Source organism: Solenopsis invicta, chromosome 12, assembly GCF_016802725.1.
Source record: "Solenopsis invicta isolate M01_SB chromosome 12, UNIL_Sinv_3.0, whole genome shotgun sequence".
Classification (NCBI taxonomy): domain Eukaryota; kingdom Metazoa; phylum Arthropoda; class Insecta; order Hymenoptera; family Formicidae; genus Solenopsis; species Solenopsis invicta.
Window position 1 is genome coordinate 16702768 of NC_052675.1, and position 26661 is coordinate 16729428.

The following is a 26661-nucleotide window of genomic DNA, read 5'->3' on the forward strand; positions in this document are numbered from 1 at the left end:
CGTTCTTCTGGCATTCCAGCATTCCAGCTTTGGCTGTGTTCCGATATTAACTGCCAGTACTGAAAATGTATAGTATATGTGGCGTGAACTATAAATTTTCAGTACTGCCAGTAAAAACAGAACACAGCCTTTATGTAAACCCGAATATAACCGAACGTTGCGGAAATAGCCGAAGAGCTAGTAGTCCCTCCTTCCCACTAATCTCAGCTACCCTCATAAAAAGGTTCTGTCTGGTTCTGTCTACCTTAGTCTATGGTCAAGACCACATGATTCCTGAATGATGCAATATATAATAAATAGTGCTGTTTGTAATAAAATTAATATGGTAAGTACAGATAATTATTGAATAATAAATATTTTTGTCACACATATGTGACATGGAATCGTATGTAAAATATATATTTATGCACTTTAACCTGTCGGATTCTATACACAAAGAAATTATCAATTTTATTGTTAAGAAAACCGTTTACTCAATTTACTCTTTTTTCCTCATAAATAACAGTTATTCTTAACAAAGATTATTTTTTTCATAATTGTCTTAAAATATATATTTATCATAAATTTAAAAAAAATTTATTATTATATACTAAAGAATTTATACTAAAGAATTTATACTCTTTTGAAAAATATTATAAAATTGTATTTAAAAAAATCAGAATAATAAACAAATTGAATTTTTATCTTAATATTATTGATAAACGTAATAAAAATTACTAGAATTCAAAATATATTTCGAATAAATTTGATGCTTATGAACATATGATAGATTTGCATATGAACTTATGAAATATTTGAAATAATTATTGAAATATTTATTCAGTTCAAATATATTTTTCTATGTGCACACAGAAGTTTATTTTAAGTAAATATTGTTTCAAATAAATGTCAAGTATATTTTAAGAAAATACACTTATCATTTAAGAGGAAGATCATTTTAATCAATTCAATCAATTTTATGCAAAATTATTGTTTTAGATGAATGTGGAATGAAGGAGAATGTATTTTAGTTACTTTTATTTACAATGGTGTTAAGAAGATATGAAAGCCATTGCCATATTCTTAAATGGAATTGTCTTTTTTTTACAGAGTTTAATTTTTCTGGTTATTGTGTATATAAAAAAAATTAAGGTAAAGTTATCAAAAACTTGATATTTTACAAATATTTATACTTTATTCTGATATATTTTGTCATAAATTTCACGAACTATTAGTATTTTGTTAAGTATACCTTAATACCTTTACATAGAACATTTTTAACACTTTGGCACAGAATAATGAAATGAATCAATTGGTATAAAGAAAATACAAAATTGTTTTTAAAAAAATTATGTAATTTGCAATAAGTAATTACTAAAAACTATTGTATAGTATTAAGTTTTTAGTAACTTTAATATTTTTATATGCAGAATATTTAGAGGAATCAGACTACATAAAGAAAACCAAACAGGTCCATTAAAAAAATGGCAATGATCTTTTTGGCGCACGTGCGCGTTTCCACTTAGAAAAAAGATTAAAATCAAAATACATCTCCTTCAAAACCATCACACTATTATACATATAAAACATTTATCATCAGTACTACGAGGAAATTGATTGGTTTAATAAAATAATATACTCTAAAATAGTTCACCCATTGTTTCTCTTTGTACAAATATGTTATTTTTTCCCAGACATATTGGTATCAGAATACATAAAAATAGCCAAATTTCTTAATACGTGCTAAGTTAACTGAAACAAAGAAACGAATAATATTCTTAATCTAGATGTTCAATTATCATCAGTATCAGTATTATAAAAAACAAAAAATAATTTTCTAAACAATTATAAGACATGTAAAAATGATATTTAAAGAATTGTAAAAAAAGTGATAGTTTTATGTTAAAGATAAAATGAAAAATCTAATTTATGTATTTTAATGGCACTAACGATCAAGAGAGGTATTTCATAATATATCTAGCAAAAAGTAAAGTCAGTAGGTTCATTAATTTGCCTAAAATCATAGATACCAGTTTGAAAAATATCGTTTTGAGAAACAACACATTTAAAGTTTTTATTACAATTTAATCATATATTTCTAGTACTGACATAAGTAAAGTTTTAGTAAAGTTTCAACAATACGAGCGATTCCTCTCGTGTAACCTTGTAGATATACATACAAGTAACTAGTTTCAATATTCAAAAATCCATAGCTATCTGTTCTTAGAATCCATTACGTTGTAGTGAGCCCAGTGAGTGCTCCGATTTTGACTTGCCGCTTGAAATAATAGGCTATAACTTCAATAATTTTCCTAAATTTTCGATAAAAATTTAAGATTAGATTTTTATCCTTTAAATCCTTTAACACATTTTATCTGAGGAATTACGTTAACACTTTTCATCTAGTTGACTCAACTTTAAGAAGCTATAACTTTCCCAAAAGTCCCAATCATTATTTTTCAATAATACTTTTTGTTAAATAAAAGTCTAGAATCTCAGAAATGTGACTGCACAATCGGCATTGCCAAAAATAATTTATTATGAAGTTATAAAAAAAAACATTAAGCCAAAATGAAAAAATTGTTGAAAAATCAACTTTTTCTTTAAAAAATTATATCTTTGCAACAAAAACTTGATAAAATCTTAAAATATGGCGTTTTAAAGCTAAAGAGTTATACTTAAAAAAAATTATGGCATTGTCATTCCTTTTAAAAAGTATATGTAACAAAGAGAATATGAGATATTTTTGATTAACTCAAGGTATGTACCTAAAATTAAAAACTGATGTATTTTATGATATATTTCGGACCCCGCGCCGAAGCCCTCTTCTCCACAGCACTATACAGGGTGTATTAAAACTGACGATAAAAATTTTAATGACAAATTCTTTGGAAGATTTTAAGACAAAAATTTTAATGCCAAAATGTTGAGGCTATAATAATTTTTAAATGGGAAGAGTTTAAAGATTTACAAAGATGAAGTTTAAAGATGACAGGGCTAGAATTTCGCGCGGTCGAGGATGTGCTCTTCTAATCGAATGCCTTTAATCATAATGAAATTATTGTAATAATACACAATCAGAGTTTTATTAAGAAACTAATTTTGTTTATCTATAGTAAATTTAATATAAAATTATATATTTGCACATAATAGTTTAATAATTATGTCGATATTGATGTGTCAAACATCAAAATTGTCTAAATGTTAATCATTATGCTGAATAATGGCTTTAATATTCAGTGTTCGTCCGAATAGCAAAAACATTGCCAAACAGACAGACTACCGCATATTTATCGCATCTCTAATATATGTAATAACCAATTATACAATTATTTAATTATATAATAATAATGAACCAATTATGAAATTATATTTATATTATTTAACAATTAAAAATTATTAAATTAACAAATTTACAATCAATCGGAAACGCGAAAAAGAGGCTTCAAATTAGATAAAATGCCATACTTAAAATAATACAGTTTTTAGTTATTCTCACCAAAACAAAATTGTTTACAATGTTACAATGTTATTAATAAAGAATGAATTTGGCGTTATAACCCAGATTTAAAAAAATGGATTTATTTGATTTTTGTAAGAAAATGTTCAATTATTTGACGTTTCATACTTATTAATTTAAGTACATATTATTTTGTATCAACTGCTAAAAAAATGTCTTGTGTAATAGGCAAAAGAAAAGGCAAAAAGAAAAGGAACTTACAAAGTTGAATATCTTCAAGAAATTGAGAGAAAGGTGCAACCGAAATGGGAAGCTGCAAAAAAATTCCATGTGGATGCACCTGATCAAGATACGAGATCACCGAATGAAAAATATTTTGCAACTTTTCCATTTCCTTACATGAATGGACCTCTTCATCTTGGACATGGTTGCACGCTATTTAAGTGTGAGGTACATATTTAAAGTTTTTACAATGTTGTTATATTTAGGTGGAGACAAATCTATAGTCCCGAATTTTTGTACGAGACATGGTTCTTCGTACAAAAATGTCAAAAATATAGAATAAATACTTTATTCATCTGAAACTTTGTTTCCGAGATAATCAAGTTTCAACGATAATGATTCGTTACTTTTTCGTTACTTTTATGTAACCCTGAAATATTAAGTTTTTAGATTTGAAAATTATTTAACACGTTAAACGCCACGCCGGTTTTACGTGCCGTTCCGTTCACGCCTCAGTTAGCCGTCAAACAGGCCCTTCCGAGCCGTACGGACCAACGAGGCCTGAACGGAAAGTCTAGCGCCGGTCCCTAGGGACCGGAGTGGCGTTTATCGTGTCAATAATCAATACTATATGTAATGATAAATATTAAAACTTTAAATTCTCGAAACTATAATTATATAGAACATAGCTTTATATCTATTAAACTTGTCTAATAACTTTCTAATTCTTTATATTAATATCTTATTTATTTTTACTATTTTTATAGTATACAATTTTTATAGAAATTTAGATTAAACATTGTTTTTAGATTTTAAATCTCAAAATTAAATGCAAATTTTTTTAACAATATTCAACAAAAGAAATTTTAAATTATTATATAACAAAATTTTGAGAGAGTCCCATACGATTTATGTGAGAAAAAGACATTATTAGTCAATTGAATTTTTGTCAGAAAACTGTAATATATTAAAAATTAAAGAAAATTGAACAATGTTCTTTTTTGATTCAAATCGTTTGAAGTCCTTTAATACAGAAAAATGAGAAAAAATCTATTCATTGCGTGATAAAAAATATTCTATGTATACTCCAGAATGATGATTCTATCATTGAATCTTATTACAATTGCGATTTGTAATCACATTTGAATGATTGTGATTGATTATGAGTGATGATTTATCAAACATTGATCAATGCATAAAAAATCAACTTTAAACTAATTTAATAATTAATCACATATTTGCAAACATTTTCCAATTGTGTATTCATTGCGCATTATTTTGATTTTTTTAAATTTATTGCTATTTGATTTGGATAGAAATATTCATTCGAAATATTTGTATCTAATCAAGACTCTAATGCGCGATCTATTGAATAGATAATAAGAACTAAAGTGACGATAAAAGTAACGGCTGAATTCGTTACCGTTACTGTTACTGTAAAAATGTAACGACGTTACCTTACCATTACAGACGTCAGATAAAAAAGTGACGCTCGTTACTGTAAAAAAGTAACAAAAACGGTAACGGCGTAACAAGTAACGCGTTACTTTTCAACTTTGTTTAAGAGTGTAAAAGTCTTAAGCCGTTGCATGCTGCTCCGACGTGTTTAGATCATGCCTTACTTTAAAAAATCAACTGTAAAACCACTTAAAATTTTTTTTCGCGTATGAAACCAATTACACTTTATTTTTAAGCCTTAAATAATGCTTTGAGAGTCTTAAATTGTTTTTCAGACTCTAAGGCATCATTTAAGACAAAAAAAGTTGTTTTCAATTTCTTGAAAATTTCATTGTGATGTAAGTCCTTAAAAGTTATTTATTTAAAACTGCAGCAAAATAGGGATACTTTTGCTGTATAGGTATAGTATTATAAGACAAATTTTTTATTCTTTTCTTTACAATTGAACTAAAATTTGGATATTTACCAAATTTTTGTTGCTGATTATGAAAAAAAAAAAAAATAAACATAAAAAGTCTGCAGTTTTAAAATTTTGATCATTTTTAGCTGGAATTGCAGAATCGAAACAGAGTAAAAATTTAAAATTTTATTTATTTATTAAGAAATGCTGGAAGAAATATTGTCCTTGCTGCTGTAAGCTGCTGTAGACACAAACATGAATAGAAATAGTGATTTCTGAAACGATAAATGGAATCATGTCTTAGCTAGTGGTATACGTACCAATTTTTAAACTTAATTTTTTTCGGAAACAAGTCGGAAAAAAATATACAAAAAAATCTTTATTTTTTTTCACATTTTTTAAAATTTAATTCTGAAGAATAGGTGACAGAATTTTAATTAGACCATGACAAAGTTTTTTTGCTACATTGATGACTCATATAATGTCTGTGCAATGAAATTTGTAATTTGTTTTGATATATTGTCGATAACAATTTTTGTTAAAATATGATTTATTAATATTAAATGTGAATGCTGACTCCGAAATCGAAACGTTTGATTTGAGATATCGTTAAAATAAAAGAATATTGACATTTTAAGTTATGATTTTGCTCGTAAGTGGTCGTTAACTTTATTCTGATTACGTGTTTTTTTTTCCCAAGTTTGCTACTCGATACAATCGTCACTTAGGAAAGAAAGTACTCTTTCCCATGGGCTTGCACGGCTCAGGTATGCCCATTAAAACTAGTGCTGATAAATTAAAAAGCGAACGGGCGATGTATGGTTATCCACCTAAGTTTCCTGAAATCGAGATAGTGGAAGAAAAAGTAGATGACGTGATAAAGGATAAGAGCAAAGGCAAAAAGGTAAAATTCTAATTTTAGAACTTCACTTTTAAGATAGAAATTGTTTGGTATTAATTTTAGAGTAAGGCAGTTGCTAAAGCCGGTTTAGCTAAACATCAGTGGCAAATTATGCAGTCTCTTGGTTTAAAAGACGAGGAAATTCAGCAGTTTACCGACGCTGCACATTGGTTGGAATATTTCCCATCGCTTGCTGTCCAAGATTTAAAATCTATTGGTCTTCATGTAAGATAACAAGAATTTTTCTAAAATTTTTCGAATTTTATATAACTGATTTTAAAATTTCTAGGTGGACTGGCGAAGAACTTTTATTACAACGGATGCAAATCCATTTTATGATTCTTTTGTACGCTGGCAGTTCCATCATTTGAAATCTAGGAACAAAATCAAATATGGAAAGAGGTACACTATTTATTCACCAAAAGATGGTCAACCTTGCATGGATCACGATAGATCCTTTGGTGAAGGTGTTGGACCGCAGGAATATACATTGATCAAAATGAAAGTTCGATATCCTCAGAAAATTAAGTAATATTCTTATATTATTTTACAACTCTTGCTAAGATTTTTTTTTAAATTCTTTAAAGCAATATAACCATTATAGGAATTTTAATATAAGTCAGTTCAAAGATAAGTCGGTTTACCTCGTAGCTGCAACTTTAAGACCAGAGACAATGTACGGTCAAACAAACTGTTGGGTTCATCCTGACATGGATTATATCGCATATAAGTTAGCATGCGGGGATATTTATATTTCTACGGAACGTGCAGCGAGGAATATGTCCTATCAAGGTTTCTTTGAAACAGAAGGAAGAATAGATGTTGTGCAAAAGTTCAAGGGTGAAGTACTGTCTGTTTGTGCAATGGACACATTAAATACAATTTTTGATAACTTATATAAGAAATTTTTCTAGGACTTACTAAGGCTGGAATTGGAAGCTCCTCTCACGTCTAATAAAGTGATATATACGTGCCCTATGTTGACAATACAAGAAGACAAAGGTACTGGTATCGTGACTTCCGTCCCTAGTGATTCTCCTGATGATTATGCTGCATTAGTGGATCTAAAAAAAAAACCACAACTTAGAGAGAAATACGGAATCACCGAGGAAATGGTGTTGCCGTATAATCCAGTAAGTAGATTATTCAGAAGTGGTAAAATTAATATGAATACTTAGGAGAATATTTACACTACTTTAATAAGAGGTTAATCTACCATCTTTAATACAAATTTTATCTATGTTTGGAAGCATATAATGTTCGTATAGTTACCAATGGAATGTTATATTTTTTCAGCAGAAAATCTTTCAATTAATTATATAAATAATTTTGGATGAAAAAATTTACGTATCACACTGTCTTCTAAGATTGTTCTCTGTTCTTCAAAACTTCAATGTTTTTTCCAGCCAACATAACTGACTTAAATATTATCGAGTCATTGTGAGCAGTTTTGAAGAATAAAATAGTAACAGATTTTTTCCTTTAATTTCTTAAAAATTATTTTGCTAGAAGAAAGAAATAATATTAATTATTTAAGCATTGTATGATCTTATTCCATCAAGGATAAAATCTGTAAAGAAAACTAATCTCTTATTAATAAAATAAGTAACGTTTCCAGATGTTTACATTTTGTTTGGTCTCTGTATACATATATAATATAACGTGCATTATTTAACTGAACAAATGATAAGAATAATAACATCATATTTTTACGTACTAGATTCCAATCATCGAAGTTCCAGATTTTGGCAATTTAGCAGCAGTAACGTTATATAATCAATTAAAGATTCAATCCCAAAATGATAAAGCTAAACTTACAGAAGCAAAGGAAATAGCATACTCGAAAGGATTTTACGATGGTGTACTGTTAATAGGTCCATATAAGGGCAAGAAGATACAAGAGGTTAAGAAACTAATTCAAAAAGAAATGATTAATAGTGGTGAAGCAGTGATTTATTATGAACCAGAAAAAACTATTATTTCAAGATCAAATGATGAATGTGTAGTAGCCTTATGTAATCAATGGTATTTAGATTACGGTGAAGAAAACTGGAAGAAGGAAACGCTTGAGGCTTTAAAGAATGTAAATACATTCCATGAGGAAGTTAGAAAGAATTTCCTTGCTTGCTTTGACTGGTTACATGAACACGCATGTTCAAGAACATATGGACTTGGTAAATAAATTATTACAAAATAGAGTTTTTTTATTTTTATTTTAATTCTCGTATTTTTAGGCACTAAATTGCCATGGGATGAAAGTTGGTTAATAGAATCTCTATCAGATTCTACTATTTACATGGCTTATTATACAATAGCGCATTTTTTGCAAGGGGAATCCTTTAAAGGAGATAAACCTAATGCATATGGAATAAGGTAAATAAGATTAAAGTTAATAGTAGCCTGTAGCAGTAATAATAATAGAAGCGAGGAGACTTTATATCTGTTTCTAAACGTTATCTAAACCTAAAGAGTTCCTTTGTGGCTTCTGCTATACATATTGTTAGTTCTAATGCAGTACTATGTACCAAGTCTTGTGAGACTATTCGATCTCCTTTTTTCCTCTTATATTATGTAGCCCTAGGTCCTTAAGTAGTTCTATTCGTATATATATATAATATATATGAGACTTATCTCATATATATATACAATATATATAACGTATTGAGACTTGCTGATTATGAGTTGAGCGTTTTTACATAGACATTCTCAAGATTAAAATTACTGTTACATTGTTTTTATCTATGTTTAATATTTAATTATTTTATTAGAGCCTGTGATATGACTCCGGAAGTATGGGACTATATCTTCTTTAAAGACGCTATACCGCCTAAGACAAATATAGATAGAGCAATTCTAGATCGGATGAAACACGAATTTCAGTATTGGTATCCTGTAGATTTAAGGGTTTCAGGAAAAGATCTGATACAAAATCATCTTACATATTACCTTTACAACCATACAGCGATATGGCCAAATCAGCCTGAACTCTGGCCGCAAGGGATCAGAGCAAATGGTCATCTTCTTCTGAATTCAGCGAAGGTAATGTAAAATTAATCAAAATTTGTGTGCTTTCCAGCAACGGAACACAGTCATACACTGTGTAACTATAAAGTTGAAACACAAGTTGGGTGCTTCCCTCGAAGCTCGATCTTCCACGAATAAATATCGATCATTTGACATCGTTTTCAAAATCGCGCAAAAACTGAGGTAAAAATGTTCTCTAGGAAAAAGCTTCTGCTCCAGTGATACCAAATGTAAAAGTCTGATATCTATAAATGACACAAAACTAGCTACACAGCATTTTAACTGTGTATGATTGTGTCAACTTGTGTTATAGCTGGAAGATTGTGCCAACTTGTGTTATAGCTGGAAAGAACTCGGTTGTACATATTGTTACACAGTGTTGCCTGTGTACGTAGCTGGAAGCATTCTTTTTGTTGTATAAAATTTTAATTGTTTAAACACACAGATGTCCAAGTCTGAGGGCAACTTTTTAACACTTGCTGAAGCTGTGAAAAAATTCTCAGCTGATGGTACGCGTCTCTGTCTAGCTGATGCCGGTGATTCGATAGAAGATGCCAATTTTGTTGAAAGTACAGCCGAGGCAGGAATCCATAGACTGTATAATTTTGTAGAATGGGTTCGAGATACTCTGAATAAAGATGCACTGAATGAAGATGTACAGGAATATAAATTCCATGATAAAGTTTTTGAAAGGTATTTCTATTTTTTTCTTTTTCATTTGTTTATTATATATTACAAAACTAATGGTACATTTATTTAATGCAGTGAAATAAATTTGAAAATACGAGAAACTGGTGAATATTATTCAAAAATGCTGTACAAAGAAGCATTGCGGACAGGATTTTACGAACTTCTAGCTGCAAGAGATAAATATTTGCAATTAACTTCAACGGTTAATCCGAATCTAATTAAGAAGTATATAGAAATTCAAATAATTCTTCTATCTCCCATTTGCCCACATATTTGCGAATATATATGGGGAGACTTACTTAAAAAAGTATGTTTTAACAAAAATATGTATTGATTATTAAATTATTTTTATAAATATATAATTGTCTAATCTAATTTATTAGGATGGCTTTATACTAGATGCAACGTGGCCTGTAGTAGGAACAGTAGATGAAATTTTAATAAAATCTTCTCAATATCTAATGGATGCTGCTCATACATTTAGAATTCATCTAAAAAGTTACATGCAAAAGTTATCGAAGAATGCAAAGAACGATATAAGAAAACCTACGCAAGGAATCATCTGGGTGGCTAAGACTTATCCTCCTTGGCAAAGTGTCATCCTTACAACGATGAAGGAAATGTACTGCGTAAGTTGAAGCGACAATTTAATAATCGTTGATGAGTTCTTGTGCACTAATATTTTTACTTTATAGGAAAATGGAAATAAATTACCGGATAATAAAACACTCTCTACTGTATTGTACAGCAAAGTTGAGTTGAAAAAATATATGAAAAGAGTAATGCCATTTGTGCAATTCGTTAAGGAAAAAATGGAAACCGGTGGTCTCAGTGCGCTGAATCTGACCCTTGATTTTGACGAATTTGCTGTACTCGAGAACAACAAAGAGTATCTCCAAAAAACATTAAACGTAAGCAAACTCATAATTTTTGTATTATCTATATATCTACTACATTTTAATTTTGTTATTAGCTTCGAGATATTGAGATTAAATATACGGATGAAGCTCCAGAAAAGACGAAAGAAGAATGTTGTCCAGGCGCTCCGTACATAGACTTTTCTATAAAGTCAATTACACTTGATATTATTAATACGCAAATATGTAACGGCTTATTTCAAGTATCTATGGAAATTTCGATTGTAACTGAAACTGCAGATATTGTATCCTACATTGTAAAACAACACAAGTCTATAAAAGGTAACAAAACATAAAATTTTTACACAATAAATTAATTTGCAATAAAAAAATCTCTTGATATAGATTTTTCAGATCCTGCTTCGATCGTGTTGTATCGGTATAATGATCCGAACATGGGACCCAGAACTAAACCAGGAAACATTTTAAAAGAAACAACTAAGATTCCACCAGATTCTATATTTAAGCCAAATCTAGAAACAAAAAACGTTGAAATTAGTGTTGCAGGTAAAACATATGAAATAGGCGGCCGTTTGATATATATCGATAAATCTCTGGAAAAATAAACGATATATTTGATCTGAGCCATGAAACATTTTATTATTAAGTATACAATCATTATTTTTGAAATAATTAAAGAATGATGGCGATGGTGTAGTGAAACCAGAGGTGGAACCAGAGAGGAACCCTCTGGCGTCGTACTACACATGCATTCACTTGTAAGCGTAGTCGCTTACACACACACACACACACACGCACACACACACACACACACACACATGCGTGTGCGCGCGTGCCTTTGCGTAGCTTTAAGTCATACTTGTATACTCGCGTATTTTGTACTAATTTGTTTAATTAATAAATTTATCTGTAGCTTTCTAAATAGTGTACTTAGTAACCCAATCAGCACATATTTTTTAAATGTTTTTTAAAATATTTATTTAATATTTATTTTTTAATATTTATTTAACGTTATTTAACGTTTATTTAATATTTATGTAACATTAATAATTTATATGTAATAATGATTTTAAAAAACATTGATACTTTTTCAACATTAATTTAATATTTATTTCATATTAATTTTTTATTTAAAAAAATATTTTTTAAAAACATTAATTTAACATTTATTTACCATTAATTTAATATTTATTTTATTTTATTTTTTAAATAAATGTTTTTTAAACGTTTATTTAATATTGTTTAAGTATTTATTTTAAATTATTTAATTGAAAATATGATTTTAGTAATCATTTAAAAATTTATTTAATATTTATTTAATGTTTATTTAATATTAATTTTTTTATTTATTTTTTACCTTTATAAAATTATGTTTATTATTTATTTAACATTTAAGCTATTTATTTTTCAATTATTGATTTTAAAATTTATTTAAAAAATGTTTCAATAACATCTATGAAAATTAGTAAAAAAATTAATTTAATTATATATTTATACATATATCAAATTATGCAAAAAAATGTACATGTATTTACCACGTGGTTTGCTCAATTGTTTACTTTATTTGAACACGATGATAGACCAAAACTCTCATGTGCATCATGATGCAATTGACCTATTTATGATGACGGAGAAAGAAATTTATTGAAGAAGCATTTATCAAAAAGGAAAGGAATGCAGCAAACGTTCGCGATGATGAAAAGCGATGAATGTTGTTTGTTCCCAGTCTCATTTTGATAAATTTGTTTATTGCGATAATGCCTTACGTCCTCCTTCGCAAGAAATCTTCGTTTGTGGTCCCCCCCCTCTCTACGTCGACGTGAAAAGTATCATGACATCGAGCGTTCTATCTGATAAATAGTTCGCAGAAACTAGGCAACCGTTCCCAACTGTTCCTTGTTCCACAGTAAGAATAACCCATACAGCACAAAAGTTTGCAGCAATATTGCTGCAACGTTACGACATTGCATATTGCAATGCAATATTGTAAAAACATTGTTAAAATATAGATATGCAATATAACTTAATAATGTTGCAGCAATATTTTAAAAAATTGTAAAAAAACTAAAGATGTTAAAAATTTTGAAAAACTTATGAAAGAGGTACCAAATAAATTTCTACACATTTGTTATTATCAGATAATGTATCCTAATCTGAAATAATATTTGTCCATATAAGTAAATATATGACTACATATTCAACCTTATATGATCATATATAATAGTAGGTTTTAAATATTAAGCATATATATAATCATATATGATTTTTATATAAATATATATGATTTCAAATTTAATTATATAAATCGTCGCTAAGTAAAAAAAATAGTAATTAAAAATATTCATATAATGCATGTTAACAAAATAGAGATATTAATTTCTAAGTTAATAGCGAATTAACTTTAACAACAGAATTGTTAAGAGCAAATAAATTTCAAATTCTAATTTAATATTTTTTTCTTTGTCAAATAAAAGAAAAAAGAAGATTTTATTTATGATAAAACATTGTAGGTATTATTTCATAAGTTAATTATCGATTAGATTAATCGAATTTGATCGAAGTTGCCCGCTGACACTGACTGTCGGCAATCGCAGCGAACTTCACGACGCTCCATGCGACATGATGGGCGCGGAAATCGATCTTTCGATTTGTAAAAAGGTTTGATCGGCTACGAGTCGTTGAGGGCGCGTTTTATCAACACACGAGCGTGTTTACTAATATAACGGGTAGTGTCTAATCAATAAAAAAGAAAAAGAACGAAATGGCTCTCTATGACAATCAACACTGGCTCCTGTCGCACATCAGGGACAGCTTTCTCGCAACGGACGACACAGGTTTGTACTCTTGATGAATTTAGGTTAGAAACGTTGACAGATTAACGCGAGACGTTACTCCGATCTAGAAATGTCCTGACAATACATATTTTCGATAACGTCGATGCTTCTGTTGCAAGATAAACTCGATAAAAATTAATTGTTTAAATATTACTTAATACAACTAATTACTAAATAAGTTAAATGTATTATAATAAATAAGCTAAATGTATTAATACAAAGTATGTATCTACATGTAGTTTATCTACTTGTAGTTTATTTAAAATTGTAATTATTTTGTACTGCATATCTTGTATTGAAAGGTATGTGCGACATGGTGATACTAGGGGAGGATATTCCTAAACAATTGAAGAAAAATGGAACACTGCAATGTTACCCTGGTATGGAAGAGAGTGACGATGAAGATTTGGATGCGATGGCAGAATCATATGACATACAAATGGGTATATATTTCTATTTTCTAATATTTTATGTGAGGCCAGTCATATAAAACTCAAATCAGAAATGATCCAATTTGAGATTATCTACAAAACAGTTTTGACATAATATAAATTATGTTGTAATTAGAAAGTGTAATTATTTCTAATTGAATTGCTCAATCACACAACACTCTTCTGCTTGCAATGTTCTAGAAATGGAATTTAGTCACAGACAGAGATCTAATACTGCACAAAGACTAGAAAAAATGGACATGGAAAGGAAAAAGGCTGCCAAAGTCAAGCATGTCAAATGGGAGCACAATCCTAGCCCAATAACACCTACAGATCAATCGGATCTATTTCAGAGAAAAGATTTTCGTAGGAAAATTCCACTGAAGAAAGGACAATCTCTTTTATCGGAACAACTCGAAAAGTGTCCACATTTACCACCGAATCCATTCAAGGACTACGCCATATTTGACGGCAATGTAATACTAATTTTTCGTTTTCTTCAAAGAGTTTGTCTCCAAAAGACATAAAAAATAAACATTATATATTTTTTCTCAAAGTTACTTGTTGCAAAAAATGGAGATTGTGTTAAAACTTTTTAATGGATTTCAATATATTTTAAATTTCTTTGCAGGCACAGGTGAGCATCTCTGTGAGAAAGTACAGAATATTCATGTGTATGCTGCCGAAAGAGGACAGAATGTATCCGCTTCAAGTAGCAGTGGTGATAACGGCACGCGTACTGGATTTCGTCGGGTTGATCTGTTACAAATATGCAAGTGAACATCCCGATCATAATTTGAAGTTTGTAAACAAGTTACTTCGTATTATCAAAACGCGTATTCCTTATTCACGACATCTCTGTCGATCGTTATTTCTAGGGAAGACATCTCGCATTATGGATTGTATATCACCGAGGACGACGGTGAGATAGACTCAGCCTTTCCCTGTTTGGACCCGCAAGAAACTATTTCAAAATTCGAATTTACTACGCTGGGTCTGATTGAGATGAAGCCGAGCGATAGAGCACGACACAACGCAACCAGTTACATTAAGAAAAAAGATGAGGAGGACCTGGAGGGTAAAGCTAAGGAGCAGGAAGAAGTTGCAAAGGACTTGGCTAAGATGGAAGGTCATACTACTGCGATGGAGGCGCCATTGTATCAATCTTATAGGTAATTCCTCATTAGATTACATCGAATATAATATAGTTTTTTATGCTTTTATAATTTTAATATATTTTAATATTATAATATCTAAATGACAATAGCAAGTAATTAGTAAATTATTAAAAAAAAATTTAGAAAATGAATATTGTTAAAAATTAAGTTATAGAAAGGAGAGATGAATATGAAATCGATAATTGCTGAAGTGTATAAGCATGTGTACATCTTTAATTGCAGGGTATATATAATAAACAAAATGCGAGCAAAAACTGAGATTCATCTTGGAATATCGGGTGAGAAGATAGAAATAGATCCGGTGATAACAGGCAAAGGCGCTGCTAGGTTTTGGAATAGACAACGGGCAGTCAGTTATCATATAGACAACATCGCTTGGTGCGAAGTAACCGAGACTAAGGGATCGAAAACTATATTTACGCTGGTTTATACTCCGCAATCCAGCGCTCCAGATCATATTCTGAGTCAGTTATTTCTTTTTTATGTAATTATACATTGCTTGACCATTTTTTTTTCTAAGGAAAATTTTAAAGAAAATTATTTTTTATAAATTTCTAATTTCCAATTTTATAATAAAGATTAACCCATTCCTTCTCTATTCAATTTCCTATTTATAGGACATCTTTTTAAATTCTTTTCAATCTTTCTGTTTTTTCCATGTGTATCTAAGTATTTTTTACAATATTTTTTAACCTTTTAAAAATAAAAAAAGTCAAGAACTGGGTTAATGTTTCATAGACAATATTTAAACAATATTAATAAAGTTTGCTTTTTTTAGCTGAATCTGTACAGTTCATCTTTTTTCTTTTTCCTTCAAAAGAAGGAAAGATGAACCATGCAAGTTCAGCTAAAAAGAATAAGCCTATAACTTACAGGTCAAAGTCATTCGCTTCATCAGTCAGCATCTTTCAAGAATCACGATTTCGAGGCGGATTCGGTGACTGCCGAGGAGATCGTACGGAAAATCAATCACATCCTGGAATTGCATAGCAGCCAGTCAAGAAAGGAATATCTCGCACAGAAGGAGAGGAAAGCAGCGAGGAGAAAGAGCTTCCATCTGCACAGATGACAACTCTATTGGTTATTCCGTACAATCTTAGATTATTTGAAGCATTGAATATTAGTATATTAAAGAACGTGATCGTAAAGGAGTCGCTTTAAGATCAGAAATATTCTTCATATACGATCGCATCAATATCTCGAATCTCGACGTGCCAGAAATGGCGAAAGAAGACGGTATTCCACAGATATAAAGTTAAATGTTGTATAATATTGTGTGGTAAATTATTTCATATTTATTGTATTTCATCTCTATCTCATGCGAATACGCTATGTACACAGTCGTAGCACACAAATAAGCATTGTATAATCAATCATACGTAGTGTTATCATATTTAATTAATTGTTATTTATACTTTTACTATGATGCTCCTATTACCTGTAAATTTGTAGAATTGAATGAATAAACAATACTAAAGCTATTATTAATTAATACTAAAATTACATCTGTTTTATTGCTCTGAGAGTTTAATAACATCTGCAGTAGCCTTAGCCACATTTTTTTCCATTCTCTCCATGAATCTTCGATTTAATTTATGTACATTATGACTGAGAGTAGATATTTTCAAGGCAACATCCTGTAATTTCTGACTATTTCTACAGATGTGTTCATAATTGGGGCGTGTCAAAACAAAGGTTCTCTCGGCTTCTGTCAGTACATTTATATCGTGAACTTGTCCCTGTCCTTCCACATTTGTCTTCTGCTTACTCAAGTTTCTTCGTTGAGTCTTGCGTTTTTTGTATTCCTGCTGCCAATCCTTTCGCTCCTGCCTGAGTTTTTCTATATATTCCTTCAAGTCAAAAGCCTCGACATCATTCTTTGCGATGCACTCTTTATCTTTGTTTGGTGTGAATGTATTTCCATTGGTTATAACTTCATTGACGTTTATGACGTCTATGAAAAAGTAATTAAATTACTATAATTACTATGGAGCTCAGTAAATATATTCTTTACATAGAAGAATGAATTTTATGAATAAAATTATAAGAAATAGCTGCATTTGTGAAAGTGCCCTTAATAGAGACAAACATCTTTTTGTCTTTAAATTCGGTGCTCAATACATTTTTTTACAATATGTCAATTTGTAAAACTAACCTTCGTCACGTGCCACAGAAAACCGCGTGTGGAAAACTGCCGATCTTCGTTTGTGGACGGTCTTTTCAGATTTAAATTCTACATCAAAATTCGATATATCAGCCATTATTAGATTTGTTGTGTTTGTTGTTATGGAGCATCTCGTCAATGTACACAAATGCCGCGCATAATGGCGGAACAACTTTCAAACTGTTTTGAACGGACTCTCGCATGGAGCACGTGACGCATGTCGACCTGTCGACCATGATAAAAGTAGATTAGATGGTGTACGCCGTGGTGGAAGTAAAATCTTACACTTAAACCATTTTTATCGACAGTGTCGCAAAATGGATGTAATTTTAGTTCATATTCCGGCCTAAATGGATGTGCGTCGTTAGTGCGCCGGGAATTTATAAAAAAAGGCCGACATGGCCGGTCTCAGGTTCCTCTCTGCTCGCTACTTCCGGAGAATCTAGGCGGCGCTGAGTATCGTCCCCCTTTTTCCGGGAGGGGGAGTTTGTACCCCCCGCTGCCAAATGCTGCCAAAAAGGGGCAGCCAGTGGTAAGGAGAGTGATGCGAAAATTGTCAAATATCGGGCGCATGACGGCGGTGTGGCGAGCCCGGTGAGCCTTGGCGTTGGTGGTGTGTGTGGCGTACGTAAAGAAAAAAAAATTTTTTTAAACTAAAAAGCAAAGAAACCAAAACAAACACGTAGCCGCGTTAGCAGCGCCGAGGAGTCACGGCGTGCGGGCGCGATGTCGAGCACCCTGGAGAAGAAGATCATGAACCTGGAGGAGCGGCTGCGAGCGGAGAACGAATCACGGGACCGAGACAGGCAGATCGGCGGCGAAATTGGCGGCCCAGGCATGGGCTTGCACTCTTCGTCGTCGTCGTCGTCATCGTCGGCGGCGACAGGCCCCGCGTCCAGTCCTGCGCTCCGCAGACCCAGGCAACGTAAGCAGCCCGCTCTAATGCGTACCAAGATTCACTCCTCGAGTCCATCCTGGATCCTTCTTTTCTTCCGGATCGATATGATCCACCCCGGCGACGTGTTCGCGAGCGTGTGTACAGGTTATGTTGACCATCGCGCTGTTGATTGATCTTTACTGTTGATTCCGCGACTCTAGCAAGATCTCCTTTCCTCATTCTCCTCATTTTTATCGTCTATATTTGCTTATATCGAACCTGGCTCGCTTGCCATTTGATTTACTCCAATTTTTGCTGAATCAGTTTTATAATCGTTTATTATTGTATCTGAATTTGAAAAGTTCCATGTTTACTGGCAAGTGATGCAATACAATAGCTTTTAGGAGAGGATTTAATATTAATATAGCTCAATGTTAAGTTAAGAAACTATAGAATTTATTAAATCTAAGCTTGATTTTTGGAAAAATAACTTGAACTACTTTTCAACATTAAAATTAAGATTTTTTTCCTAGCTATTAGTACAAACTTACAGCATATATTGAATTATAAAGAAAGGTTTAATTATGAATAAATAGCTACAATTTAACACAAAGTAATATATTAAAATGCATATTTCTTGATAGTTGGGGAGATGGGTACCCCAACACGACCCAGAAAACAGCTAGATCTGCCAGTGTCGCAGATGACACCACCAAAGATGCATGACAGCGAGGTTGATTTAAAGCTACAGGAAATTATGAAGATGAATGGCATCCTAAGTATCAATGGCCAAAGGTATCAGACGGAGATGAAAGATCTAGAACATTTGGGCGAACTTGGTAATGGCACCTGTGGACACGTTGTCAAAATGAGGCATAAACCGAGCGGCGTAGTAATTGCTGTGAAGCAAATGCGACGCTCTGGGAATGCAGAGGAAAACAAAAGGATAATCATGGATCTCGATGTCGTGCTTAAATCACACGACTGTCCATACATTGTACAGTGCCTGGGCTGTTTCATTACTGAATCCGATGTTTGGATTTGCATGGAACTGATGGCGACGTGCCTAGACAAACTATTAAAGCGTAGCAGGCAGGCGATACCAGAAGATTTTTTAGGAAAAGTTACAGTAGCAGTAAGTTTTTTTATTGCTTTTGTTTATAAGTTTTGTTCAGAGTTTCTAAATTGCTTGAAAGTTTGAAAAATATTGTAAAAGAGAAAAGATATCCAAAAAGAAAAGGAGTAATTTCATCACATTTCGTCATTTTTAAAATTAAAATATTTTTTTTACATTGATTTTTTTCTTTTAAATTTGAACTTAATTGTAAATCGTTTTCATGATAATTTTGAAATTATTGTAAAGCCGACTTTATATTTGTTCTCATTAGACTGTAAAGGCGTTGTCGTACCTGAAAGAGAAACACGGTGTAATTCATAGAGACGTGAAACCTAGTAATATATTACTGGACGAAACGGGAGGAGTAAAACTTTGCGATTTTGGGATCTCTGGTAGACTGGTTGACAGTAAAGCGAAGACGAGAAGCGCGGGATGCGCGGCGTACATGGCTGTGAGTAGATATGGTATCACAATGTAGAAGAATGTTCAAATTGTCTGAATAATTGTGCATCTACATCGTTCTTTATACAGCCTGAAAGGATAGATCCACCAGATCCTACTAAGCCAGATTATGATATAAGGGCGGATGTGTGGAGTTTGGGCATTACTCTGGTGGAACTAGCTACGGGAGTATTTCCTTATCGAGACTGCAAGACTGATTTTGAGGTAAAATTTTCTGTAGTCCAAATTTTTATAAATACAACTTGATTATTAATTTAAATCACTCGGATGAATAGAGAGAATATGTATCTACGGGCAGCACAAACTTATATACGATAATATTGTAGAGTTACTGTAATTGATAATCTCTTGAAAAAATACTATTTTGGAATTGGTTATGTTTGTAGTTTATGCAATCCAATTTCCAATTCTATACAACTATATATTCAAGTGAAACATTAAATACTTTATATAATATTAATTAACAAATATTAAATCAATATTGATAACATTTCTAAAATTAATATAGATTTTTACTCGTTATTTTATTATTTTACTTGTTTCTATGCTTATTATTTTATTCTACTTACATATTACAGGTACTGAGCAGAGTAGTACAAGATGATCCTCCGTCTCTTCCGGTGGATGCTCCCTTCTCCAAGGAGTTCAGGAGTTTCGTCAGCTGCTGCCTCACAAAGAACTACAAGCATCGGCCAAAGTATCACAAGCTCATGGAACATGCCTTCATTCGCAAGTATGACGTTCTTCAGGACGGCGAGACAAATTTCGCCCTAACAAACTCCGGCTGTCAATGGTTCGGCAAAGTCATGCGGCAGCTAGAACCAAGGTGGGAATCAAGGTCTGCTAATTGTTGTTCGTTGTACGCTTTTCTTAGATTAGACGTAATATTTAGGATGTTTAATATTATTATGATAGGAAAGACAAGACGATGATGTAATCATTAAGAACGCTAGCGTTAATAGTAAGACCGCGAACTTTTAAACATAGCATGAAATTCCTGACTAATAAAGATACTGATCTCTGGTTTGGTTATCTTTTTTTTTTCGTCTATTTGCAATAACCAGGTTTTAATTGCGTTTTTACGAGCGATTTTTATAAAGACTTTATCACACTTAACATATCCACGGTCAGTAAGTTTTGGACCGAAGCGTTTTACGAATTGGCCTGTCGTTGGATGTTGCGATTATATGAGAATTGTACCAGAATTATAGCATCTTGGCGTTTAGCCAGCGGATTTTCTCTCGTTGATCGCACATCGATTTTTGCATCTGAAGTATAATTAAATTTGCGAATTTCTCGAAGAATTTGCGGCCGAAGAGAGACGCGATATACTCACGGGACGTCCAGTATATACAATATTTACCTCTGATACTGCTTTGCAAACAAAAACACATTTACAGTTCCTTCTTTCAAAATTAAAAGTTTGCGTGCGTGTTGAATTGTGTTACAGCGTTGAGCTTGAGGGAGGCAGCGCGGCGTAGCATCCTCTCCTTTTCTTGTTCCTTTCTCCTCTCCTACTTCCACTCCTTCCCGGACAAACTGAAAATCCCCAAAAGAGACTTAAAAAAAACAAGAGAAAAAAGAAACGCTAGACTATCCCACTACTCAGAGTATCCAAAAATCTGCCCGATTTTCATTTCGAGTTGTTTGGTTTGTGCACGCGCCTGTTACACACCCCACCCTTCAACCCCTACTCACGGTAAGCATTGTTTTTTTATTTATTTCAATATATTTTTGTTTCTCTCTTTTCTACTTTGGTTGCGTTTAGCGTAGCGACTCGTTCACTCCGTCGTGATGCACGCATAATTTTTCCCTGTGCACATGCCATTTTTCTTTTCTTCCTTTGCAAATTGATGTATTTCGTGAAATAAATTCTTGGCTATTGCAGATATCGGGGACGAAGTTGCTGCAGCGAAATTAACCGTGATAAAGAAGATTATGAATTGTGTGAATAACTTATAGAATTATAGAATATAGAATTTTCAATCGTATCATTTCCTTTTTTTAATTTTATTAGAAAAATTTTCAAAATAAAAAATTTTCCTAAGATTCTTCGTTATTTTATGCAAAGTTTTCGCCGTGAGCAGCTCGTTCCATGACTTACGTGACGACACGAAAGATTCTGATCTCGCAGCATAATCCTTCAATATGGTATCTTTTTTAACAGAAAACTTATATCTTCTGCGTTTTGCATGCTAACAATTAATGATTAACGTGCTGTTCTAACTTTTATTAACACTTCTGGACTGAGGTTTTTTGCAGAGTCATCACGATACAATTATTGGATGACAATGGTACATATTACATATGCATATACCGAAAGAGTCAAATCGCACTTTTGTGCTGAAGAGAAATCAATCGTATCCATAAATCTATCCTTGATAAAAATTTCATTCGAATGGCGATTCAGTTCCAGATTACCAGGAGGTCAACAGCAGCGAGTTTCGGGCCATGTGTCCCTGAAGCAGACAGTCCATCTTCGAGCGCAACCTGAGATGCCAGCTTTCCTGAGGAGCAACATCAATAGCGGTATCAGAGAGCCGCCGAATTGCGGATTTCTACCGTTTCATCAGCGCTCCAATAGCGAAAACAACGCAAACTACTTCCCCTACAGTCCATATGCTCTTCGTCGAAGGGAAATCGCTCGACCATTCTCGCCGCCGATATCCAAAGAGGCGGCAGATCAGTCGGAGCCAAACTTACCGCCGCGATCTTTCTCACCCTATCGGCAGTACGAGCAAAGCATTACCAGGCACGATTACAACTCCTCGAATCGCTGCTCGACATCGAATGGTCAAGGTAGACAGGAGACGACGATGATGTCGACGACGACGACAACGACGACGACAACGGCAAGACCGTTCTCTCCTTACAGAGCTCAGGACGCCAGTTTGGATAGCAATGATCGACCATATTCCCCATATCGTAGTAGCCGTTACGAGGAACGCAACGGTGGCAATAAGGCGGACCGATGGCAAGGAGGCGTCTCGAGGTCACTGAGTCCCTTTGCTAGAGACTATTCACCCTGGCGGCGAGAAAATGTTGATCCGCCCAATGTTATTCAACCATCACCTGCCACATACGACAACAGCGGTCGTTATTCACCTTTTCTGCAACAACGACTCGTGCAACCACCGTTACAGCAGCCTGCGGCACTTCAGACCTACCCACAGACGCAAAACATCTACGGTAGTCCAATGATCAGCCGTAAGAGGTAATTATATACGTTGGAAGACTTTGGTTCACCTACATTAAAATGCACTGATTGTTACAATTCTTTTTTGGCACATTACTTTTTTGGGTCATTATCATTTAGAACTTATATCATTCAAATATGATTGCGCAAGATATTTTACCATTTTTATTCCTTTATTTGCAAAGATATTTGCTGATTGACTACATTAAATATTTTATATTTATTCCACATTTTTTATTCATCTTTTTATGTGCCTATTTTTTAAAAATTAACAAAATAAATGATAATGAGGTTTGTATGAATATAATTCAAAATTAAAAACAAAATTTGGGCTTATGAACCGTGCTAGGTGTTATACGCTAGGGACAATGATGAAAACAATTGTAGTTAAATATAATGAACAATCATTTCGACTGTTAATTAACGGTCTTCCTCAGTGTACAAATGCGAACATTATAGAATTTGTTACACATGTTAAAATTCTTTTACACACTGAGGAAGACCGTTAATTAAAAGTCGAAACATTTGTTTATTATATTTGACTACAATTGTTTTCGTTATTGATCCTGGTGTATAACACCTAGCACGGTTCATAAGCCCGATTTCTATTTTTAATTTAAAATTCTATTTTTTAATTTAATGCGTTTTAATTTACTATATTCAACAACAAAAAATATTACATTTTCTAAATCTTATAAAGTGAAATGCCATTCTAAAAATGTGAAAATTGAGCATGTGCAATTTTTCGAGTGATTTGTCATTCTAATAAGAGTAAAAATTTACTCCTACAAAATGAAAATTGAACATTCTATGCAATTTTTTGAGTGATTGTTCACTCTACTAGATTCAGAGAGCATGTATGTTTTTTATCAATTAAAAAATGTTATTAAAAAGTATAATAAATATTGTTACTTATTTTGCGCAGGTTTCCTTCGGAGCCGCCACCGCAGGGATCCCACGGCTCCACTAGTCCACAATTGTTGATCTCCCGTTTCGCGCATCAGCTGAAACAGGAATCGCCGCCGTCGTCGCTGGTGATACCACCACAGCAAATTGTTGGTTCAAAGGAGTCCGCGAAGAAGCGCTTCGCGTCTTATGTACGCCTTAGGCTTGGCAGCGAGCGCGCTCCTTCACCGGAACCACCGCCGAGACTGAGTCGTGGCGAGTCTCCGCTTGCTCTTAGGAGGAATTTAATAGAACAAGCGTCCCCTTCTTTTCCGCGAAGGTGCGTATCTCTTCGATTACTTTGCTTGCTAAAGAAATAATTTCTTATATAATTATTAAATTGTATAATCATCATAATTGATTGCTTTGATGAAATCAAAAGGAATAATGCATATATGACAAATGATTGGGCCTTTTCTAGGTACGTCTCGCCTTCTCCACCACAGCCGCCACCTAGGAGATTGTCGGAAAGCAATTCCGTGCCTGGTAGCCCGCAGCACTTGCGAGCTCGCCTGCGCTACACGCCCGAACCTCAGAGGAGACCTCCGCCACCATAACCCACCGCTACAATCATTAAGCCTTATTATTATTCCTTGTTGGTGCCATATGCGACTACAGATACCCGGACAACGATCACGCGTACCATGTAGCAGAGAGGTGCATCGTTATCCGGCAACAGTTGCGCGCACGGAACGAGTCATAGAACGTGTAGATGCAGATGTACACGACGTATTCTCTCGAACATTACAAACGAAAAGAAAAATATAATAGAAGCGCGTTCTTAATACTCGAACCGTCGCGAATTCGGAATACGCGAAGATTTGTACGGGAACGTCGATTTAGCGTGCGAAACGACTGAAATCGCGGGCAAGTATTTTATCTTGATTTGACATTTTCACGCATTTGAATTCGCGGACGTTTCGAACGCGAGAATTGCCTTAAGAGATATGAGGATTTATACTAGCTAGTGTGAATATTTCAGATCTCTGAAAAGACTCCCGAGTATTTCAGATTTCTGATTGAAGAATATTTTCTGAATTCCTTATTGATGTTAGGAAGGACGTAGGGAAGAGTGAGACGTCTTTTCGAGTTTAGAACGCTTCACACGCTAAAGTCGTTGTAAACGTAAACTTCTGCACGGTCAAGTAGCTTTTAGCTAAATCGCGCCGACTGCCTCGGTTAGGTTGATCCTGGCGCGCGAACCAATATTTTCTACAAAACAAGAAAAAAAATAGTGTAAGTCAATCTTAAAAAAAAAAATAAGAAATGATTAGATAGTTTCAATACAAATTTTCGCCGAACTCTTTTGCCTCGACTGTTTTTCTAAATGAAAGAAATCGATTAAGACTAGGATTAATGTTATAACCGAGATTGCGATCGGCGCTTCGAGGCCCGCGTGCACACGTTTTACATACACGAGGGTGTCGTTCGCATCACGTGTGAACGGTTCTCGCGACGTTTGCAATTTGCACGGTTTTTCTTCACCGCCGCGAGATGCGAATCGATCTGCCTTCGTCAATAATTCTCTTCTCGACGTGTATTTATCGCGATAGTACGCAACGAGAAATATATACGATGCTCAACTTTTTATATCGTTTGCGTATTAAAAAAAAAAGTAAGCGACAGAGAAGTGCGGCATTAATCGCGTTGCATCGCGATGATTTTTCTAAATCAGTCTCGACAACATACACTATACATACATACATATATATTTATGTATGTATATATATATATATATGGCATCGTGCCGCACGTGAAAAATGCGTAAACCGTTCCTATCGCTCTTCGTTTACGCTTCTTTCGAATCTTGAGAATTTTGTCAAGGGAAGGAGAGATGGAATAAGCGCAACGAAACTCGCTCTCTTCTCTCGGACGGCCTTGCGGTACATCCTCTGCGACTCGAGTTGCAGTCTCACAGTGACTTCTTTTCCACATTTTACTATTAATATTAATGATTATTATTAAAGCAACGAGAGCGAGTCGTGAGTTCACAAATGCGTAATCCAGTATCGATAGTCAAACTGAGAGGGATATTATCATCCACACTCGACTTTTCTTTGTGACAAGAAAAAAAAGGGGAGGGGGGGAATAAGAAAAAGCACAATAATGTCGCGATTAGCACGTCTCGTAGAGTCCTCTATCATGGAGAACGAATTGTATATTACTCAATCAGCAGGGCGTGCAAGGACGTCACTTATATCGACACACACGCACATACATACACATACACACACATACACACACACACGTACACACTCGGTTTTAGAATGTTGTAATTATTATTTTTAATTAACATTTAATCCCTAACTACGTTCAAGTCTACACTCGTAATCACCCTTTGTCGTTTATTTGACAAAAGGATCTGTTGCAATGTAAATAAACTTATATTTATACGACTTATCCCTTTTCACATTTCTCCTCTTTTGCCACCTGAGTTTCCTTTAC

The 26661-nt window shown here is 33.2% G+C and overlaps 4 protein-coding genes across 7 annotated transcripts; 3 read left to right on the plus strand and 1 right to left on the minus strand.

Annotated features, from left to right (window-relative positions):
* On the plus strand, positions 1–11934 carry LOC105195987 (leucine--tRNA ligase, cytoplasmic). Of its 2 annotated transcripts, none has more exons than XM_039455477.1 (16): positions 1–325; positions 3668–3889; positions 6220–6423; positions 6484–6645; positions 6710–6948; positions 7025–7265; positions 7335–7553; positions 8141–8594; positions 8655–8793; positions 9189–9459; positions 9890–10137; positions 10210–10441; positions 10518–10763; positions 10830–11045; positions 11108–11333; positions 11406–11617. In XM_039455477.1, the coding sequence occupies exons 1-16, from the start codon at positions 278–280 to the stop codon at positions 11615–11617; spliced, it is 3579 nt and encodes a 1192-aa protein (XP_039311411.1). In that variant the 5' UTR covers positions 1–277. The 2 variants fall into 2 exon arrangements, with proteins under 2 accessions (XP_039311411.1, XP_039311409.1); XM_039455475.1 differs by having other exon boundaries at positions 7–325; positions 11397–11934.
* Positions 7254–20779, minus strand: LOC105195986. 2 transcript variants are annotated; one of them, XM_039455478.1, is made up of 4 exons: positions 20645–20779; positions 17611–17844; positions 17224–17409; positions 7254–7484 (listed from the first exon to the last, which is right to left on the minus strand). In XM_039455478.1, the coding sequence occupies exons 2-4, from the start codon at positions 17714–17716 to the stop codon at positions 7447–7449; spliced, it is 330 nt and encodes a 109-aa protein (XP_039311412.1). In that variant the 5' UTR covers positions 17717–17844; positions 20645–20779; the 3' UTR covers positions 7254–7446. The 2 variants fall into 2 exon arrangements, with proteins under 2 accessions (XP_039311412.1, XP_011159980.1); XM_011161678.3 differs by lacking the exons at positions 7254–7484; positions 20645–20779 and having other exon boundaries at positions 16731–17409.
* LOC105195988 (target of rapamycin complex 2 subunit MAPKAP1) lies at positions 13653–16886 on the plus strand. Its single transcript, XM_011161681.3, has 7 exons — positions 13653–13846; positions 14149–14289; positions 14479–14753; positions 14909–15078; positions 15156–15449; positions 15678–15919; positions 16331–16886. Exons 1-7 carry the CDS (start codon positions 13774–13776, stop codon positions 16522–16524), a joined length of 1389 nt encoding a protein of 462 aa, XP_011159983.2. The 5' UTR covers positions 13653–13773; the 3' UTR covers positions 16525–16886.
* Positions 18065–26612, plus strand: LOC105195984 (dual specificity mitogen-activated protein kinase kinase hemipterous). Of its 2 annotated transcripts, XM_011161674.3 has the most exons (9): positions 18065–18243; positions 18318–18544; positions 19141–19631; positions 19885–20064; positions 20145–20279; positions 20654–20913; positions 22486–23289; positions 24197–24496; positions 24638–26612. In XM_011161674.3, the coding sequence occupies exons 2-9, from the start codon at positions 18346–18348 to the stop codon at positions 24771–24773; spliced, it is 2505 nt and encodes an 834-aa protein (XP_011159976.1). In that variant the 5' UTR covers positions 18065–18243; positions 18318–18345; the 3' UTR covers positions 24774–26612. The 2 variants fall into 2 exon arrangements, with proteins under 2 accessions (XP_011159976.1, XP_011159979.1); XM_011161677.3 differs by having other exon boundaries at positions 18066–18544; positions 20654–20901.
* The last annotated feature ends 49 nt before the right edge of the window (positions 26613–26661 follow it).

Coding starts and splice junctions, on each gene's coding strand:
- LOC105195986 (XM_011161678.3), bottom strand. CDS start 17,716: ATGGCTGATATATCGAATTTTGATGTAGAATTTAAATCTGAAAAGACC. Junction 17,410..17,610: donor TTCTGTGGCACGTGACGAAG/GTTAGTTTTACA, acceptor ACTTTTTCATAG/ACGTCATAAACGTCAATGAA.
- LOC105195988 (XM_011161681.3), top strand. CDS start 13,774: ATGGCTCTCTATGACAATCAACACTGGCTCCTGTCGCACATCAGGGAC. Junction 15,079..15,155: donor CATCCCGATCATAATTTGAA/GTTTGTAAACAA, acceptor CGTTATTTCTAG/GGAAGACATCTCGCATTATG. Junction 15,920..16,330: donor CGCTCCAGATCATATTCTGA/GTCAGTTATTTC, acceptor TATAACTTACAG/GTCAAAGTCATTCGCTTCAT.
- LOC105195987 (XM_039455475.1), top strand. CDS start 278: ATGATGCAATATATAATAAATAGTGCTGTTTGTAATAAAATTAATATG. Junction 10,138..10,209: donor CATGATAAAGTTTTTGAAAG/GTATTTCTATTT, acceptor TATTTAATGCAG/TGAAATAAATTTGAAAATAC. Junction 10,764..10,829: donor CGATGAAGGAAATGTACTGC/GTAAGTTGAAGC, acceptor TTTACTTTATAG/GAAAATGGAAATAAATTACC.
- LOC105195984 (XM_011161674.3), top strand. CDS start 18,346: ATGTCGAGCACCCTGGAGAAGAAGATCATGAACCTGGAGGAGCGGCTG. Junction 19,632..19,884: donor TAGGAAAAGTTACAGTAGCA/GTAAGTTTTTTT, acceptor TGTTCTCATTAG/ACTGTAAAGGCGTTGTCGTA. Junction 23,290..24,196: donor CCAATGATCAGCCGTAAGAG/GTAATTATATAC, acceptor TATTTTGCGCAG/GTTTCCTTCGGAGCCGCCAC.